Source organism: Enhydra lutris, unplaced genomic scaffold (genome assembly GCF_002288905.1).
Source record: "Enhydra lutris kenyoni isolate GAN:26980312 unplaced genomic scaffold, ASM228890v2 scaffoldscaffold94, whole genome shotgun sequence".
Taxonomy (NCBI): Eukaryota; Metazoa; Chordata; class Mammalia; order Carnivora; family Mustelidae; genus Enhydra; species Enhydra lutris.
The window spans coordinates 4,194,073-4,215,164 of record NW_019154178.1 but is presented as its reverse complement, the minus strand read 5'-3'; the positions used below and the strand labels follow the sequence as shown (position 1 = coordinate 4,215,164).

The 21,092-nt window shown below is 44.9% G+C and overlaps 2 protein-coding genes across 2 annotated transcripts in view; one reads left to right on the top strand and one right to left on the bottom strand.

Annotated features, from left to right (window-relative positions):
• LOC111138875 (olfactory receptor 10J3-like) overlaps positions 1-21,092 on the top strand; it is a 145,673-nt gene that overhangs the window by 83,840 nt on the left and 40,741 nt on the right.
• Positions 14,523-15,452, bottom strand: LOC111138878 (olfactory receptor 10J1-like). The gene has a single exon (XM_022490814.1). It carries the CDS (start codon positions 15,450-15,452, stop codon positions 14,523-14,525), a length of 930 nt encoding a protein of 309 aa, XP_022346522.1.

Here is a 21,092-nt window from a genome sequence, read left to right as displayed (position 1 = left end):
TCTGGGACAGTCCCAGGGTGCTTGGTGCTGGCTGTGCATGTTGGTGGAGATGACTGGATCAGTCCCAGGTGGCACAGAGGAGGCTGAAGTGCCAGGGTCACTCAACCCCTGCCATCTCTGGCCCAGACGCACCTGTAATGATCGAGTGTAGTAGTTAAATTCACAACTCTGTTACTCACTGATGTTGAAACATTTCCTCTCTCTCATTCCTGCAGGAAATGAAGCAAATCATGAGAAATTTCTCGATTTGCTCTCAAAATTGCTGACTCCTAGGCCTGAGGAAGAGCACTGGGATGCCCGAGGCTGGGGCATAACTCAGAAGTACGGCTCAGTATGGCACCCGGGTGGTTCAGTCGTTTCAGTTATTAAGTGACTGCCTTCAGCTGGGGTCCTAATCCCAGGGTCCTGGGGTTGAGCCCCATGTCAGGCTCCTTGCTCAGTGGGGAGCCTTCTTCTCCCTCTGTCTCTGTCTGCTGCTCCCCTTGCTTGTGCGCTCTCTCTCTCTCTCAAATAAATAGATAAATAAAATTTTAAAAGGTATAATTTGGAGCACAGTGTAACCTGTTGGACAGTGAGAGCATCACCCTTCCTTCCCTTGGTCCAGCTCATTTAGATGCAGACCTTCCTCAGTGCTGAGGTTGACTCTTGATGTAACAAAGCTCCTTGCAGATTTCTCCAGCTTTGGGTGGTAGCACAGCCTTGTCCATTTTTTTTTCCCCTTCTAACTTTGTACCTGCTGACTCTTCCTGGCCCCCTGAGTCTTCACTGGCCCACCGCCTTTCCAGATGATGTCACCCATGCTTGTTGTGTCTTACCTGTGCGCTGGCCATGGTTTTCCCACTCATGGCCATGCAGTGTGATCACGGGGTCACCATCAGCAACTCCCCTTGTACCTATCAAAGTTCTCCAGAGGAACAGAACCAACAGGTGTTACTGTGTAAGAGATTTACTGTAGGCATTGCTTCATGTGCTTATGGAGGCTGAAAAGTCCCATGATCTCACAGCTCCCAAGCTGAGGAGCCAGGAAAGCTGATGGTGTAAATCCCAGTCTGAGTCTGAAGGTCCAAGACCCAGGAGCCCTGATATCTGCAGGCAGAAGATGGATGTCTCAGCTCAGCCACAGACAAGGATTGGCCTTTCCTCTGCCATTTGCTCTCAACAGGTTCAGGCTCTCAACAGATCGGATGATTCCGGCCTACACTGGGTGAAAGGGAGCTCGAGGCACGAGTAGGGTAGAGACCGTGGCTGGTTCCCCTGCCTGCATCCATGGACATCTTCCTATGTGGACAGGAGCTATGATGTTAAACTCCCAGCTCCCAGCCCAGCACTGTTTGCTTGGTGTCAAGGGAGAACATACTGATGCATTAAGTATTTACTGGGTAACGAGCACCATGTTAGAAATCGTATGCTGTTGTCTGATTCAAACTGTACTGCGTCCTTCAAAACTTAGTATATGGATTCTTTTGTTCCCTCGTGAATCCAAGTAGTGTTTATTGAGGGCTGCGTGACCCGTGAAGCTGGCTGTAAGCACACGAGGGCCATCCCATACTTGGTGACGAAAGTCTCCTTTAAACCCTTAAAAAAAAAAAGTGATTGAAGACCCAAGGGCTTTTTTGTGTTATTTTACCGATAATAAAAAATAAAACTGAAAAATTTTGAAAAACACTTCTTTATTTAAAAATGGCAATCCACCAATGAGAGACTATGGACTCTGAAAAACAATCTGAAAGGTTTGAAGAGGTGGGGGGGTGGGAGGTTGTGGGAACCAGGTGGTGGGTATTGGAGAGGGCACGGACTGCATGGAGCACTGGGTGTGGTACAAAAACAATGAATACTGTTATGCTGAAAATAAATTAAAAAAATGATTAAAAAAATAAAAAAAATAAAAATGGCAATCCACATGATAAGGTCAATAACATTGTTATGAAAAATAACCATACTCAAAAAATTTTAGGAGAGTGACACTTGTTTACGTTTTTGCTGTTTCTAGTCTTTCGCTTCGTAGAAAGGAAACCTGCATTTTCATGTGTGCTTCTGCACATGATCTGACACATCTCACATATCATGTAGCTTCTGAAAAACTGTGTCTCAGGAGAGAATGAGTGGAAAAGGTGAAGAACATCAGTTTTGTCACGAAAATAGTTCTGACCTAAGAGACCCTCGGAAAGAGATCCCAGAGCACTCTGGGCACACCTGAGCCATGCACGGGCCCTCATCTCTGGGCATCTGCCAGCCTTACCTGACCTCATGGACCATGCTGGTTTTAGAATCAGAGAAATGGGCACGGGGAAGCATCACCCCTGGGGGGGTGGTTAGCAAAGGAACCAATGAGGAGGTCCCAGCCTCTCTTCTCCGGGAGCATTTTTTGGTCCATTGAAGGGACATCAGAAAGCGTGTTTAGAGGGTTCCTGGGTGGCTCAGTCAGTTAAGCATTTGCCTTCAGCTCAGGTCATGATCTCTGGGTGCTGGAATCCAGCCCCGCCTAGGAATCCCTGCTCAGCAAGGAACCTGCATCTCCCTCTCTCTCTGCCTGCAGCTCCCCCTGCCTGTGGGCTCTCATTCTCAGTCTTTCTCTGTCAGATAAATAAAATCTTTAAAAAATAAATAAATAAAAGCAATCCTGGGCCAGAGTGGGGAGAAATGAGACGGAGAGCCGAGGTCAGGAGGCTCGTCACCCCTTGGTGCTGGGTATGTGGGTGAAAGGCAGCCTTCCCAAAACTTGTTTTCCTGTTGATCTTGTCTTATTCCTGACCCCGACCAGCAAATCAGAGTCTGTTGTGCTTCATAGCACCGGGTGAAACTGAAGGGCAACCCTTTCTTTGGATTGCTAACATCAAACCAGGAGAGAAACAACTGATGGATGTTTTTTGTTTGTTTGTTTTTTGCTTTTGTTTTTTCTAGTAGTTGGCTCCGAGTGCACTGGAGTTCAGAGCCAGGGAGTACAGTTAAAAACAAAAAAAATCTAATGAGAACTTCATGTTTGCACATTTCTAAGTGCTATCTATTCCATCATGGTCCTTTCTGGGTCATGTGCCAAATTGGTCTCTGTGTATGCATCTGTTTTGGGATTCTGCTCTATGGATCTGTTTTGGCTATTTTGTGCCAATTTTGTGCTGTTTTAATTTATATTAATTATGATGTGTCTTGGTATCTGCTAGATCAAGTAAAAACTGATTGTAATTTTTTTCTGAAATAGCCTTGTCTGTTTTAGCACATTACTAAATATAAACCCCACGAAAGCAGGGAGGTGGTTTATCATTTTGATTGTTGAACCCCAGCAGCTTTAATAAAAGTGACATAGTGTAAGTACTCAGTAAATATCTGTTAAATAAAGGAATGAACTTACACTTCTGAACTAATTTTAGAATTTGTCTGTCAGTGTGTACGCAGCATCTGACTGGGCTTTGTATAGGGATTGCATTGAATTTGTAGATTGATTTGGGAAGAATCGACATTTTTGCATCCTTGAATCTTCTCATCAATGAATATGGCCTCACTTATGGTGCTCCCTTTCTGTTCTTCAGTAAAGGGGCATAATATTTTCCAGAAGGATCTCATATAAAAATAACCATTTACGGTAATAACACCTTACAAAAGCATAACAAAAATACACAACGGCTTCATTGAGATGGCATTCAGGATGTGAAATGCACCGTTTTAAAGTATGCAATTCAGTGGTTTTTGCCAAAATCAGAGTTGTACAACCATCACCACAAATTTCAGCACATTTTCATCACCCCCACGGACACACTGTAGCCCTTAGTGGCCACTCTTCCTTTCTCCCCTCCCCTGACCACTCACTGATGGAGTTTCTATTTATGGATTTGCCTCTTCTGCACATCTTCTATAAATGGGATCATACAATACGTGACTTGTGATTAGCTTCTTGGACTTAGCACACTGTAAGCTTCACCCATGCTGTAGCCTGTATCAATATTTTATTCCTTTTTATGGCCGAATAATATTCTAACATATTGATATACTGTATTTATGTCTCCAGTCACCAGTTGATGGAAATTGGTTTCCAGTTTTTAGCTGTCATAAAGATAATGCTATTATGAACATCAGTCTGTAATTTTTTTGTGTGGGCACATTTTTCATTTCTTTTGGGCTTATGTCTCAGAGTGGAGTTGTTGCTGGATTCCATCTTGTTGAGGATTTTAGTACCTACTACATCAGGAATATTGTTCTATAGCTTTTCTTTTTTTGTGTGTGATGCCATTGTCTGGGTTTAGTATCAAAATACTGACCTCATAGAGTGAGTTGGAAAGCATTTCCTCCTCCTTTCTGTTCTAGAAGAATCTGTGAAGGATTGATATTTGATGTTTTGTAGACTTCATCAGTGAAGCTACCTGGTTCTGGGCTATTCTTTGCGGGACTTCCGTTCATCACTGATGCGAGCTGTGCTTATTGTAGGTCTATACAGATGTTCTACTCCTTGAGTCAGTTTGGCTGGTTTGTGACTTTCTGGGAATTGGTCCATTTCATCTAGGTCACCTAACTTGTTGGCACACAGCTGTTCATAGTATTCCTTTATGGGTTTTTATTTCTGTAAGATCAATGGTGAGTGTGTGTTTGGTATATGTATATATAAAAGGAAGTGATTCTCTACTCCATTCCTCCCTACCCTTTCTTTTTCTCTAGAGGCTACCTGTATTTGGGGTCTTCAGAAAAACTGAACCAATTGAATGTATATGTCTGTCTTATTTATAAACATACATAAAATATACATATATATGCTTATATGTATGTATGCATACATATGTATACATATATACATTTATAATATAGTATATATTTGTATTTGTGTGTATATATATATATATATATATATATATATATATTTATGTCTCTGTGTGTCTGAGAGCAAGAGAGGGAGGGAGAGACACGAAGGGTTATTTTCTCAAGCTGGCTCCCACAATTATAGAGGTTGGCAAATCCCAAGGCTATAAGGTGGCCCAAGAGGCTGGGGCCCAGGGCAGAGCAGGTGCAATAACACAAGTCTGAAGGCCACCGGCTGCTGAGTTCCTTCCTGCTCTTGCTAGGTCACTCTTTGGTTCTCTTCATGGCTTCAACTGGCCCACCCACATTACAGAGGAAATCTCTACTCAACATGATTGATTAATTGATTTTTCAGCTTGCTTTTTTAAAATTTGTTTAAAATCCATTCATTACCATATAGTATATTATTAGTTTCAGAGGTAGAGTTCAGTGATTCATCAGTTGTGTATAACGCCCAGTGCTTATCACAGCATGTGTCCTCCTTAATGCCTGCCCATCCCCACTTACTCCAGCCCCCCACCACTCACCTCCCCTCCAACAACCCTCAGCTTGTTTCTTAGAGTTAAGAGTCTCTCATGGTTTGTCTCCTTCTCTGATTTTCTGATTTCAACTTATTTTTTTCTTCTCTTATCTGTTCATCTGTTTTGTCTCTTAAATTCCACATGCGAGTGAAATCAAATGATAACTGTCTTTCTCTGATTTAAACTGCTTAGCCTAATACCCTCTAGTTCCATCCACGTCATTGAAAAGAGCAAGATATCATTCTTTCTGATGACTGAGTAATATTCTATTGTGTGTGTGTATACACATATATATGTGTGTATATGTATGTGTGTGTATATGTATGTGTATGTGTGATATATATATATATATATCACATCTTCCTTATCTATTTATCTCTTGATTACATCTCATCCCTTTTCATATTTTCATATCCCACCAATTTAAATGTCAGTCTCCACTAAAAACACTCTCACAGAAACATCCAGATTGATTGTTGACAGAATTTCTGGTCAACATGACCCAGCCAAGTTGACACATAATATTAACCATCACTCTATTTTCAATAACTTTACCTGTTCTCATCATAAGTTCCTAACTCATACACTTCCCTCTTTCCTCTTTCTCAAAATATGTGTATGTTCTAACTTTAGTTGTCACTGTTTCCTGTTTCAGTAATAATGAGTACATGATTGTTCACAGCCAATCTGCGTCATACACTATAATTACGTATCTCTTGAGCAAGAAAGTTAAACATTTTTTTCCCTCTCTCTGGTCCATAATGTCAGGCAACTGTTAATTTTCCTGCCTTTTTCTTTTCATGGATCGAGTTATCTGAGAACTCTCTGCCTTTTTCTGGTTTTGCTCAGTGGCTCCTTAGCTAATGGACGGACTATGGATGTGATGCTTCAGTTCCAACCGGGCATTCCCTTCCTTCTCTCCTCTTCCAGATCTACTGTCTCCTGGATTGTTTGTCTTTCTTCATGGTGTACACCCTTCTTTTAATTTTAATTAAATGTGTGGGCACATTTTTCATTTCTTTTGGACTTATGCCTCAAAGTGGAATTGTTGCTGGATTCCATCTTGTTGAGGATTTTAGTACCTAGTACATCAGGAATATTGGTCTATAGCTTTTCCTTTTTTTTTTTTTTTTTTTTGTGATGCCATTGTCTGGGCTTCGTATCAAGATAATACTGACCTCATAGAGTGAGCTGGAAAGCATTTCCTCCTCCTTTCTGTTCTAGAAGAGTCTGCGACTCTTCCTGAGTCACAGACTCAGGCTGTTTTAATGGCTTCCTGAGAAAGAAGATAGGGGCAAAATGTTGAGATTTTACATGTTGGAAAAAGTTATTTTACTCTCACACTTGCTTGATAATTGACTGAGTTTACAATTCTTGTTTGGACAGCGAAAATTAATGATGGGGAAGCCTCACAAAAATGGATTTGAGATGTTTGGGCAGGGGTGTGGTCAGCCCTAGCACTCCTCATTGACTTCAGACCAGGCAGGAAGGAGAAGGACTTGACGTTGAACATGGATACCATCTCCTACTCCAGCAGGAGGAGGAGGAAACGCTGCTCATCCCCACAGGAAATGGCTCAGCCAATGAGAAGTCACCACACTCGGACCTTCCAGTTTCTTCCAAAGGACTTCTAGTTCAGAACAGCCCTCCCAACTCCCCCGTTTTCTCCTTAAAGAAGGTGCCTCTCCTTTGTTCCCAGACTTGTCTGTGGTTGTGCTGCAGCTCCTTTGTCCTGGGTTATAATTCTCTCTTACTTCCAAATAAACCCATCTTTTGCTGGTAAAATAACTGGTAGTTTCTATTTTTAAGGTGAACAGGACTAATTTTTCCTTAAACATTTGAAGCCATTATGTCCTTGTCTTCCAGCTTCTTGTGTCAAGTACAAGGCCATTTTGATTCTTGATCCAGTCATAGCTTATTACTACCTCTGTGTTTTTTTTTTTTTTTAATCTTGAAGTTGGTAAGGTCATCTTGTTAACATGGTTTTTAGAAACTTCATAAAGATACATTTTGTGTTGTGACTGCTTTGGTCACAAAAAAGAGAGACCATTGGGAGACCATTCGTTTGGAAGCTCATGTCCTTTGGCTCTTTGAAGTTCTCTTTTACTATTTCTTTGAAAGTTTAACCCTTTCTACTTATTTTTGAAGCCTGACTAGTCAAATATTAAACATCTTCTATTTATTTTCAGTCTTCTTTTGTGAGCCCCTGAGTTCATTCCTATTTGTCATTTTGTTCTGCTATTCAAGACATTTCATCAAATTTCTCCGCAACTCTCCTATTTAATTTTTTATTTCAGGTAATGTATTTTTAATCTGTAAAGCTCTTTTTGCTTCTCAGTACATGCCTTTTATACAGAACTGCTTTTATTTCACCAATACTGTATCTCGTCACGTCCTTCTGAAACTGTTGAATATACATCTTCAGAAAGACTTTGATCTACCCCATGCACTGTATCTGATTCTACCATGTTCTTTTGTTACCTGTTTTTTAGATGGTGTCTGTTTTCGTCTTATTCCCAAATGCTTGGGTATCCCTGTCAGTCCATCTGTAACATGACCAATGCACTAACAAGCTCTTTGGAAACTGTGTGTGTGTGTGTGTGTGTGTGTGTGTGTGTGTGTGCACGCACACGTGTGTGTGAGAGAAGGGCTGGGGTGTGTTCAGTGGTGGGCTTTACCTATGAGGGTAATAAAGCTGAGAGATGTGGTGAAGCTGGCTTTCTTAAAGGAAGCTTACTTTTTCAATGTAAGACCTGGAACTTTCCATACATGTTGGGTTTTGTTCATGGAATGCTAAGTTCCCCAGGAAACGGTCTTCAGTGTCCTGAGTGGGAGCTGTAAGCCTTATGGTCAGTCTCCCGTAAGCATTGCTGATGTTCCTTTACCTCTTCTTCGCCTTCTAAAAGAATTACTGTAGCACACCTCCCCATGCTACCTCCCCTCTGTAAGTGTCCCTGGAAAGTCACCCCCTCCAGCCTTCTGTGCAAGCAGGGGAGAGGCTCCGGCTGGTTAGTATCTCTTAAACGTTTTCAGTGGTGTTTTCCAATTTTTAGTATATGTGCTGCCGAAGTGAGCACTCAGTGGTGTTTTCCTAAAGCAATCATAACTCTTAGGTTCAGGAAGACTTGCTATTTCCCTTTCCTGAGCGCTTCTGGCATTCCAGGTGAGAATTCGGTGTCTCTGGTGTGTGTGCTGTGTTGCAGGCCTTGTACGCCTGTGGTCTTTGTGCTAAGTCCCATGCAAGACCATAACCATGTATGAATCTGCTTTTCGGATTCCACAGTTTTGCTGCACACACCTGTTGTCATCTCCCCATTTCTTTTGCTGTGGAGGTGAGCCTGTTCTGAACTGAAGTTTAGTAGGGTTTTAGGGAAAAGCCACCAATAATTCATCTGTAAAATCTGTGTTTGACCCACATTCTCTCTACCTTTCAATTATACTTTTTTAAAGATGATTTTATTTTTTAAGAATTATTTTAGGGAGAGAGTAGTGGTGGAGGGGCAGAGAGAGAGAGAGAGAGAGAAACAAACTGACTGTTGAGCATGGAACTCAACGCAGGACTTGATCCCACGACCCTGAGATCAGGACCTGAGCCAAAACCAAGAGTCGATGGCACCCAGGTGCCTTTCTACTCTTTAATTATACTTAACAGAATTCCTGTCACTTTGTTTTAAATAATGACTAGTATTAGCCAGTATGTATAGCTTCACAGTGAACAAGAGAAGTGAGTTTAATTTGCTTTTAATTCTTTTATTTAAAAAAAAATACTACTTTTTAGCTCAAGGATTCTGGTTCCTATTTGCTTCATCATGTATTTCTGTCCTGTTTCCCCTGCTCTGTTACGGGCGGACCCCTGTGTTGCCGCTGTGCCCCGCTCTCCAGGGAACGCTTCTGTCTGAAAACCACCAGCACTTTTCTGCTACCACCTGCCTGGGGAGGGCTGCTGCTTCTGGGCCACTACCTCCTGTTTCCTTCTCTTGGCATTTCCCATCGTTTGGGTTCTCCTCCACCTCTGGCATGAGGTAACTTTCCTGACCCGACTGCTCTTCTGACTCCCTCTGCCTCTGAGTTCCCTTATCCAGTTGGTCACACTTGTTCTGTGTCTCTAGGTCATGCTGTGTCATTTGGAGCCCACTAAAATTTCATTTCCGTTTTGAAGCCCTGGCTATGGGATCCTACTTTAAAAATGTTTCCTTTCTAGCGTTTGATAGAGGTGGGACTGGGGTGTGTGGAGGAGAAATGCTCTGTGCTCTCATTGTGCCATAGTGACCCTTGGAGAAACAGAGGTTCCACTTTTTTCTTTATAATTTTCTGAAGCTTTTTTCAAAGAGTGTTGCTTTTGTAATCAGAAAAATGCCAATTAACATACCACTGTTTCAGAATAAAAGAAGACAAAAATAGGCGGCCTCCTTCACAGATGCTCCTTCCGGCCTGTGTGGGGGCCACCCACGTATGCAATGGCCCCTTATGGCGTCCAGATCTGCCCGGGTTATCCTAACTCTAGAGGGCTGCCCCAGGAGCACGTCAAAGTTTGACTTGCTTTTGGTATTTAGTCAGAATCCTCTATTTTGTTACTACTTTGGTCTTTAGTCTTGGCAAAGTTGGTAGCTAAAAATCTTGTAAGCCATTTTGGGGGGCCACTCTGAGCTTGTAGGTCAACAGTGATCACACGCTAGCACAATGGTTACCTTCAACCAGGTTGACAGCATCAGGAATCTGGACAAAGCAAGCCATTGGCTTTTTAACAAATATTCAAATATGCATTTTCAAATATAGTTAATTATTCCGTGGTTTTAGACTGCAACATCTTTATATGGTTTGCATGTTAAAATTCAATCAGTTGAGGTGTACATTATATTTATTCCTGCAGACGTAAAGTGCAAGAACAATTGATGGGTGAGAACTGTTAATTTGGGGGACACATTTAAGAGTTTTAAACAGGAAAATCATCTTTTATATAAATATCGAGAGTGTGTTTTGCTTTTTGGTTTTAGAAAGCATGTTATATGTTGTATAGCCAATAAATACTTATAAAATTTAAATGTACAAAGCAGAATAATGAAAATTAGGTATCAGAATTCTAATCTTTGTAAAACTGGTATTCTGTATTCATAATTTTAAATAAAACAATTGTGAAACACTATTTTTAGCTTTTTAATTCTTTTTAAGTCCTGAATTTACAGCATGATTTTAATTTTGCCACCACAGTCGTATATGATAGTCTTCAGGTTAAATCATTTGTAATCCATATTTAATGAAGAGTATGAATAAAAAGAAAGTGTTAGAGAAAAACAAGGTATTTCCTTCAAGATAATTTTGCTTCTCTGCCAGTGTGTTTCTCACGTGAGAAGTGAGCCACCCACCAGATGTCCCGGACGTGTGACCACGGTGGCAGCCCAGGAACTACCGTGATGAGTAAGCGTCCCTCGTCTGAGGTGTCCCGTATTTAAATATGAACACTGAATGCTCAATAATATAATTCCATTGTTGTCAAGTTCTTACATAAGATTTCAATCCCAGCAGCACAGAAATGTAGTCTGATGGTATTGGACTTCGACATGAACTTTAGCTGAGTATTTTAACTTTCCTCTATTGAGTATTTGTTCAAAGTATGTTGTAGCTGCCCCTCTGTTCATTAGCATTATTTGACTAAAATGAATTGGAACAGACTAGGGGAGCCTGGGTTGCTCAGTCGGTTGAGCGTCCGATTCTTGGTTTTGGCTCAGATCAAGCTCTCAGGGTCCTGGGATCGAGCCATGTGTCAGGTGCTTAGCGTGGATTAGGGTTGGGATTCTTTCCCTCTCCTTCCCCGTCTCCCTCTGCTCTTCGCCCTGTGTGTGTACACGTTTTCTCTTGCTGTCTCGCTCATAAAATTAAAAAAAAAAAAAGACGAATGAAAAACATCAGAATGCATTGCAAGTAGTAAGGATAAATACTGTTCTGTGAATTCTTTTTTTTTTTTTTTTAAAGATTTTATTTATTTATTTGTCAGAGAGAGAGAGAGAGGGGGAGAGAGAGCAAGCACAGGCAGACAGAGCAAGAATGGCAGGCAGAGGCAGAGGGAGAAGCAGGCTCCCTGCTGAGCAAGGAGCCCGATGTGGGACTCGATCCCAGGACACTGGGATCATGACCTGAGCCGAAGGCAGCTGCTTAACCAACTGAGCCACCCAGGCGTCCCCTGTTCTGTGAATTCTTTGTTCCATTTGCAGATTTATGAATGCACACTGGGTTATGCTAGAACATGCGTTTCTCACTGAGGGTCATGGGTCATGGTGAAGAATTTGAAATCCACTGAACTAGGAGGAGGGAAGGTGCTTGGTGTGGAGTATGAGGGTAGGCACTTAGTGCTGGAATTGCTAACAAAAGATAGTGGTTCAAAGTTTGGGGTTTTTTTGTTTTTTTTTGTTTTTTTGTTTTTTGTTTTTTTTTTTTTTGCAAGGAACTGCAAATAATGTGACTTGAGTGCAATAGGGTTTAGGACTTAAGCGTATGTGGGAGAAAGGTAGGAGTCAAAAATTGGTGAAATAATATAAAATGGCCGGGAGAAATTGGAAAGGTAGGGATATAAGCATCATAATGGTAATATGCTATCTTAACACTTTTTGGTCGTTATTATGGCAATTTCTATCTACTGTGTTTATTCTAGTGTAGTTGATTCTTAGGACAGTCAGACAGGAGACACAGAGCAGGTCCTCATAACCCTGTTTTGTAGAGAAGGAAAGATTCCATTACTTCCTCGGGGATCTGCATCAGGGAGGGGGTAATGGTATGTGTTAAATTCAAACATCTTATGATCTTGTGCTCTTAATAAAAGAGGCTGGTTGAGGAGTGAAGGGCAGTACCCTGGGTCTGGGGAAACGAAGTATAACACAGGCTTTCTGGCGCAGGGCACTCCCCGAGCCACTCTCTAAGACTCAGTGTGTCTGGGGAGTGTCCAGGAACGAGGACTCCCCTCCTCGTCCTCCACAGTGTGGGAGGAGAGAGACCCCTGAGCCAGGTGTAGAAATAGGAGGGACAGCAGGAAGACACAAGCATGGCGTCCCCGAAGTCTCTGAGGCAGTGGCCGCCTCAGGCTGATGAGGTTGAACCCTGGGCTGGGTGGATTACGCTGGAAGTTGATGGAGATGATTTTGCTGTTTTCCTACCCTAATACAAATAAATATTTGTTTTATCATTTACAAAGGATATTCCGACCTATCGTCTCACATGTTTGTCATAAACTGTGGGTATGTTTTATAGATGAGGAAACTGAGTCTTAGGGAAGCTAAATAATTCATTCAGATGTAGATCTCCAGTGAGAGGTTCAGCAGGACTCAAACCAGAGTCTCACTCTTTCCGTGCCTGTGCTCCATTCCTCTCACTCAGCCGACCTACAAAAACCACTAGCATTTGCCGGAGCTAATTTGGCAGATAGAATTATCTCTTGAGAAGGTCGAACAGGGCAGGATTTTTGAAGATGGTCTAAAATGGAATTTTTATTTCCTTAGTAAAAGTGACTGTTGGTAAATGCAGGGTACTTTTGAGTTCTTTTGGATTTCACCATAATTTTTTTTTAATTCATTTGAGATAGAATGAGTGTGGGGGGGCGTGGGAGAGAGAGCGCAAGCCAGGGGGTAGGGCAGAGGGAGAGGGAGAACCAGGCTCCATGCTGAGCAGGGAGCCCGATATGGGGCTTGACACCAGGACTCTGGGATCACAGACTGAGCCAAAGGCAGATGCTTAACCGACTGAGCCACCCAGGTGCCCCACCATAAATTTCTTAAAAAAAAAAAAAAAAAAAGCTTGTAGTTGAATCCATGTAAGAAGGAGCCATAATGAGCTATTTGTGAAGGATTTGGACACAGCCCTACTTTTTAAAACAGACGTACAGAACACCACCTGTGAAGACCACATCAGTGGGTCCTGGTGAGACACAGTAGAGGGCCTGGAGCTGGGTGTCTGGCCATGCGTCCCTGCCCGTCTGACAGGGGCGTCTGTGAAGCTACCAAGCAGAAGTTTGCCCTTAAGACATGTGCATGCGTGAGCGGGACATGGTGGGGCATGAGGAAGCAAATGGAGGAACTCCTTCACCAGAAGGTTCATGGGAGAGCAGCTTTGGACTGGGGTTTCTAAATGCATACCCTGCTGACTGGTGGGAAGCGGTAGAATGGCCTGAGGACAGGAAGGGGAGGTGACTGGTCACTGGGTATGGTTGGGGTGGAGGGCTGTATGGAATGGAGGACATGCTGAGAACAGGAGTCCTGGGAGTGGAGGTGACCAGTGACCCATGCATGTCCTGTTAACTCAGGACCTCGGGTTCTTACAGGGTGGTAGGATGGATGGACAATTAGAGCCTGTCTTGGGTGGTTTCTAAGTCGTCAGGTGGCTGTGCTGTCCTCACCATGCACAACCTCCCATCCTTCTCCCATTCACCACTGCTGCGGTCTCCCCGCTGTACTCCCCTGCACTTGTTACTTCTTTCCACTCCATGAAAGCCTCTCCCATGGCAAGCCCATCTCTCCTCAGTGGGCGAGTCCCTCAGACTGTACCGCCACCAACCTCGTGGAGTCTCAGAATAGAAATGCCAGTATGATTTACCTAGTACTACAGCTTTAACTAGATCATCAGGGGATTTTAATCACTTTCTGAAAATGTTTCTCTGACATGATCACGGAAACAGATTTCTATTTTCCCTACAGTCAACCTGGAATGTAAGTGGAAAAGATCTGGAGCTCAAGCCTGGTGAGTTTTCCACGCACTCCCATGTCTGCTGTCCGTTGGCTTATGCTGTCCGGGATGCAGAGAGCTTGGATTGTCTGTGAAGGAATTACTTCAGCGAGGACTTAACCCTGTGTAAATGGGTGCAGGGAAACTCCGTGTCCAAAATGAGTGTTCAAGAACATATTTAAGATCTTAGCTCTATCCCAGAGCAGCTGCCCCTGTTTATCCTTCCCTCTGTCCTGTTGTCATTCCACCCACACACCCCGTTCCCTCCCAGCAGTCCCTTCTCCCGTGTTGAAGTCCCAGAGTGTCCGTGTTCATGTGTGAGGTGCAGGCTTGCCTAGACCCTGGGGAAATGTGTCCCTTTCTCCAGTAGCTGAATCTTTGTGCTTTTGTTCTCTTCTCACCTGCCCCCTGCTTCATAGGCTCCAGAGTTTTAGCTCTAGGGACTGTGGGCACTGCTCTGCTTTCCTGCTCCGGAGAATCTTATGGGATCCTCATTGAAGCAGGCCCATCTCATCAGGAAGGCTTCCTGCCTGTGGCCCGGAGCAGAGCATCCTTTACCTCCTTGTTCCTTAGTGTGTACACCACAGGGTTCAACAGGGGGGTGATGACCGTGTACGTCACCGAGATCAGCTGATCCTGATCCCTGGTGTTCTCGGACTTGGGCTTGAGGTAGGCAATGGAGGCACAGCCATAGTGGACAATGACTACCGTGAGATGGGAGGCGCAGGTGGCAAAGGCCTTCTTCCGGCCCTCGGATGATGCGATCTTGAGGATGCTGGAGATGATGAGGACATAGGAGATGAAGACCAGCCCCATGGGAACCAGGATCACCAGGACACTGATGATCAACGTCAAGATCTCATTGACCATGGTGTCGATGCAGGAGAGCTTCATCACCGGTCGGATGTCGCAGAAGAAGTGGGCGACCTTTGTGGCACAGAAGGGTAACCTGAACACAGCCAGCACCTGTGTCATAGCTACGATGAGGCCAGTGCTGCAGGCTGCCCCCACCAACTGGAGGCACACCTTCTTGTTCATGAGGATCGTGTACCTCAAGGGGTTGCAGATGGCCACATAGCGGTCGTACCCCATGGCCGTGAGCAGGAAACAGTTGTTGATGGCCAAGGTGATGAAGAAGAACATCTGGGTGGCACAGCCGGCCAAGGAGATGGGCCGGCTCAGGCCTAGGAGGTTACAGAGCATCTTGGGTATAATGACAAGCGTGTACATGGTCTCTGAGGCAGACAACATGCTCAGGAAGAAGTACATGGGCGTGTGGAGGTGACGGTCAGCACTAATGATGGTCACAATGATGATATTGCCAGTCAGGGTTAAAGCGTACAGTGCAAGGAACACCACAAACAGGGTGAGCTGGTGCTCGTGGAAGCTGGAGAACCCCTGAAAAGTGAACTCGCCCACCCAGCTGTGGTTCTCTCTCTCCATTAAATCATAGGCCGAATCTAAGAAAGAAAAAAAAAAAATCCTGTAAGGAACCTAAATGGGTGGTTTCTGTCAGGGAGGCTGGCGACTTCTTGTGGTTCCTTGGCCTCGAGTTTTGGCTTCTCTGTGTTCACATTCATGTTTGTTCCTTTTGGGAACAGAGAGTAAAACATTTTCTCGCTAAGAGAAAGAATGTGGCTTTTGGAGCCAAATGCTCTAAACTCCTACCGTCATGTGCTGACTTATCTTGAGTAAGGAATTAACATCTCTTAGACCAGCCACCCTGTCTCTGTATGAACATAGTGATGATGGCATTGTAGGGTTGTCATAGGAGCACAACGCTTCAGCTTAAAACGTGGCTATTGGAATTCAACAAATGATCAGATACGTTCAGGTTTGTCTGCTCAGCTCTTGGGTCTGCAGGAACCGGCTCATTCCTGAGTGGCTAGGGGTTGGGTGGAGCGCCAGCCCTGCGGTTGTCACACCGCACTCCCATTCCAGTTCTCCAGCTCTGTCAGGCCTGTGCCTCCCAACCTCCACCCTACAGGCCTCTTCTAGACACCAGTGGTTTCTCAGAGTCACCCAAGCCCATGATGCACTGTAGCATCCCCATCCTCCCTCTTCCCCGCCCCTGGCACCCTCCTCCTCACTCAGGCAGCTAGCCGACTGCTTGCTGCCTCTCCTGTACTGAAAGCACCTTGCCACGTACTTGTGATTACAAAACGCATTCCTACCTGTTTAGTGTCGTTACCACCCGGTGGAGCGGGGAGAACCAGGATTACTGCCTGTCTTCGGATACAGAAACTCTTTCGGGAATAGCCTGGGGACAAAAATGGGCTTGAACCTAAGTCTTCCGATCCTGGGCCTGTTGTTCCTTCCCCTAACCAAAACTGCACTGTGGAGCTGCCCCCACCAGGGCTGGGCTGTATGGTCTTTGAGAACAGGGCCCCCCGCGTGTCTGCCGCAGAGCAGGGCACAAGTACCTGCTGGAGAGTCCTTGCCGGTCATCGCCAAGTGAGCTGCCCGCTAGGAAGCAGAGTGCTGGGGCACCACAGGGAGGCTTCCTTCCAAGAGGGGGAGGAGTGAGTGTTTTAAACCCCGTGTCCTCTTCCCCGCTGTTTGTGCATGTGACAGCAGCAGAACCGGGCTGAATTTTAAGACTGACATTAGAACCCTGGAAGAAAGAATGACACCATTAACATCTCATTGGAAAACACGCCATAGTGCAGCTCTTCTAACAGACTTTACCCAATTACCAGCCAACATATAATTATGGAACAGGTTTGCTACAAAAAAAGTAAATTCAATAATAGGGGGTCTCCTGAAAAGTACCTTTTGTTAGAAGTGCAGCAAATCATCATGTTGCAGAATGATTTACTGGTGGGTGAACAGCAAAGGTAAGCTTTCTGAGCACTTTTAAAATTAATCTGCTTTTCGGAAACACACCACTTTTAATAAAGGGAATCTCCAAAAAGGTATCAGGGAGGGGGATGGTTATGCTTCAGCTCTTCAGAGCATGGTGTGAAAGAAAATGCTCTAATGTTGCAAAACAAAAACAAAAACAAAAACAAAAAAACCCAAAAACAAAGAACCAACAACTCATGTGCAGTTTCAGGGACCATTTCTTGACAAGGAAGGTGGTTTGGTATTGAAGTGGGCACCACGGTAAGTAAGTGACCATCAGGCTGCTCCATGAGGCTTTGTCAGCAGCGTCTCTGGGTTATGACTTGTTTGTAGAATGTGAACCAGGAATCCTCGCTGATAAGTGGCAGAGCCCCATTCTGTATGAGTCAAGATACCCTTTAATCCTGGGGGGTCATGATTCCTTAGGGCTAGGAAGGCATCTTTGAAAGTGGCAAATCCAAGGCGGGAAACAAGTATTCCTAGATGCCAGGACACTGTTCAATTTAAGACTTTAATAACCATAAAACCCATCTATGTGTGTTATTCCTTCTGTGGCCCTTTGTAAATCACTGAGGTCTTTTTTGAAATGTCACTTACTTTTCTTCCTGCAAATCTGTGGCTCGACAGAGAAGTGGAAGTAGAGGTCAGAGATGTGGCCCATGGGTCACAAGTATTCACAAATCATGGTCATGAAGAAAAGATCCCTGAATGCGGTCCTTCTACCTGCCCTTGGGCCAGTCCAGGGACGGAGCTAGAGGGAAAGTCACAGGGGACTCCTGGAATACTAGATATTCTCTCCAGCTGGAGAAGGAGCTTTTAACCCAAGAAAAGCTCTCTGAGGACCATCTTTCGTGGTTCCTGGATGCCCTTCCCTGAGCACCCTTGAGAGTCACCCTAGGGCTGGAAGGAAGCCGACAGCCAGTGCCAGGGGACCTCGTTACAGGTGGAGAGCGTTTCCCATGTTGCCTGGGCCCAGGCTCTGGGAATCTTCCAGAGCTTTCTCTGTAAGTAGAAACAGCAGTGGCTTATTTGTCAGGTTTCATTTTTTAAATAAATATTCTATTTTTATACAGTTGGGCCTTGGAAAACCATGGTTACAAAACCCAAGTGAGCTCTCAACTAAGAGCCACTGCTTGGATTCCAGGAAACTGTGCAGTTTTCCCTGTAGTCAAGAACCCTGCTCAGCATTAGAGACTGGTTCTCCCCCATCCCCCCTTGGACTGAAATAGTCCAATCTGGCTGTAGTTTTTGTCCTGTGGGATTCAGACGTGGGAGAGCAAAGCTCAGTAGACCTCTCTGGAAGGCCAGGAGGCCACTGCAAGTGTCCCAATAAAGCTGAGCTGGGATTTCCTCCTCAGGGGACATCAGGCTGGCCTCCAGAGCCCCTTGCCATGCTGGCTTCCCTGTCCCAACCCCACATGCTGCCTTTTCCAAGAGTATCTTAGTCTCACTGGTTTTTCTTTTATATTGTTCAAAGATGAACTGAGACGTATTAAAAATGGGAAGTTTATTTGAGCAGAAATAAAGTCCAGCAGCAGCCAACGGGCAGTGGTTAGAAGTGCGGTCCCCAGCAGGAACTCGGGGACTTGTCTGGAGAAAAGGAGGAAACAAGGCGAGGGAGGACCAGTTGGCTATAGCTTACAGCCTCCGTGGCTCGGCGTGGCTAGTCGTCCTCAGTATCCTGATTTCACAACCGTGAGGCATTTATGGGCTTAGACTTGGGTTCCTTTATATAGGCACCAGAACTTACAGTCCCCCAGCCTGTGGCCTCCAGTTTAATTAATCTAACATTCCTGCTTACCCTTATTGGTCTCCTCTCCCGACAAATCCCTTCCAAGGTGATTTTTCTACAGTTCACAGAAATGCCTATATGTGTATTTTTTTAAAGATTTTATTTATTCATTTGACACACAGAGAGAGATCACAAGTAGGCAGAGAAGCAGGCAGAGAGAGAGGAGGAAGCAGGCTCCCCATTGAGCAGAGAGTCCGATGTTCGACTTGATCCCAGGACCCTGAGACCATGACTTGAGCCGAAGGCAGAGGCTTTAACCCACTGAGCCACCCAGGCACCCCTATATGTGTATCTTGATAAACCTGAAAAACATCCCTGTTCCTCCCCGGCCCCCCATTCCCACTTCTTTACTGAATTTGTGGTCACTTTTAAATTTAGAAAAGTATAACTTGAAGAGTTTACAGCAAATATAAACGTAGTGATTAATGTTCGCCCTTCTCCCTACCTGTTTCAGAGACCAAGAGGGGAGACTGGCCAAACTAGAGTTATGTAGGAGACTCAAAAATTTCTCGTTCGGCTGTTGCCATGAACAGGTAGCATCTCAGCCTCTCCCTTGTTACTTGCAGCCGTGCGGTCTCGTCATATGTGTTACAGCCTTTGTTGCTTTGAGGTCACAGTGGGATGGGATTGTCCCTCACTTTGGTGTCACCTTGCTGGGTTTTCGCTCTGCTCTAGCGAGAACACCCCAATTGTCTCCCTGGTTGTCACTGAAGACACGAATCCGATCAGCGGCACAGACAGCCTCCCTCCCTCCCCGAAATGGGAAGCAGATATAAAGCCTCTTGCTCCAGAGACCAGCAAGACACCTCTGTCGACACACCCTCGGGCCAGGGAGAACTTCCTGCTGTGACAGTCTGGTCCAAAGTAGGCCACATTAGAGCATGGTGACCTGGTGGCCTGATTTCCCAGGTGTCCTTTTATGTTTCAAGGGCTGAAAAAGGCAGTCCAGCCGAATCCTAAGTTTCTGAGTCACCCAAAAAGGAAGGAGGACCATGGTTAGGGCTCTGGTGAGCAGCTGATGGTGGCAGGTTTCTCAGGGTATGGCCATGTCTGGGCCAGGGAGGCTGAGTCCTGGGAGCACGCGAGGTGGCTTGACCACAGCCCAGCCTCAGGCAGGTGCACTTGGCCACCACTGCAGGGGCTTGTACAGAAACTCGGACGTTCTAGTCTGCAGCATCACCGGGGACTGGGGCAGCCAGGATCTGTCTCCTGGGTGGCTGGTCGCTGAGGCTTGCCCCATGCCATTCCGTTGATCCTGGGCTGTCACCTGAAATGCCTCCACGTGGCCCCTGCAGGTGACCTGGGCTTCTTCCCAGCCTGGGGCTCTGGATTCCAAGGGCAAGTCCCCCCAACCCCCCAAGGTTGTGTGATCCGTTGTGACCTCACCTCAGACTTCACCATGCGGTGCTGGTCCCAGCAAAGCGTTTCCTGGTCTCAAGGACAGGGTGCAGCCTTCACCTCCTCATGGGGCGTATGGAATGAGGGCTGCTGTGTCCACTTTTAAGACACCCAGTCTGGGCAAGTTAGCTGCTGAATGGTACCTCCCGCGATCAGTTGAGGTGAGTTGTTGAGAGAAAATAAAAATTAGACTGATTTCAGACTTCCCTGATTAGGGATCTACATAAACCTAATCATTCTGTTTGAAATACTTAAGTTCTAGGGGTTCTTGGAAAACGAAAGGAAAACATGAACCCCTCCCCAAAGGGAGATTTTGTATCTCCGCCTAATCTAACATTAGCAGCTTGGGGTGACATCAGGGTTGGAAAGTGTAAGATACGTTGAGATGTCCGGTGATGACCATGAAAGGCAAACAAAAGCTCTAAGCCGTTTTGTGATTAACGACACTCGGCCAGCGAGATCCGGCAGCCGCCAGGTGACATGACTGTGGTATGGTTTTTGTGACCACATGGAGACTTGGCACGTTATGATCTTTATTTAAAGATATTTATCATTTTTAACACACTTTATGCTTAACACTATGTTTAAAAGGATGTAAGTTGTGAAGCATAAACATCTGGAAGCTCCCCACTCCGCTCTAGCTCTGCTCACACATTCCTCACCCCCCCAACGCCCAGCAGCGCCTCCTTTATGGTTTTGTGTTGGTTGTTGTCTTATTTCGTACCATTACGACGTATGTATGTTTCAACAATATGTTGTTTATTTATATCTCCTTCTGAACTTTATAAAAATCATAGACTATATATTGTTTTCTGGGATTTGCTTTTTTCAAAACTTCAGGGTCACATTTCAGAGATCCAGAGGGAGCTGTGGTCTCGGACTTCTCCTGCTTTGGAATGTCCCACCACAGGAACGTGTCCCAGTGCTTCTCATCCCTCTCAGCGAGGGCAAAGGTGGTGGTTTCAGGTTTGTATTCTTCTAAATTGTAGTGTTTCACGTATCTCAGCACATGATTCCTTGAGCAAACATGGGAAAGTTCCTCTGAGATT

What these genes read in the sequence shown, in the direction of transcription:
- LOC111138878 (XM_022490814.1), bottom strand. Translation starts at nt 15,452, where the DNA reads ATGGAGAGAGAGAACCACAGCTGGGTGGGCGAGTTCACTTTTCAGGGG.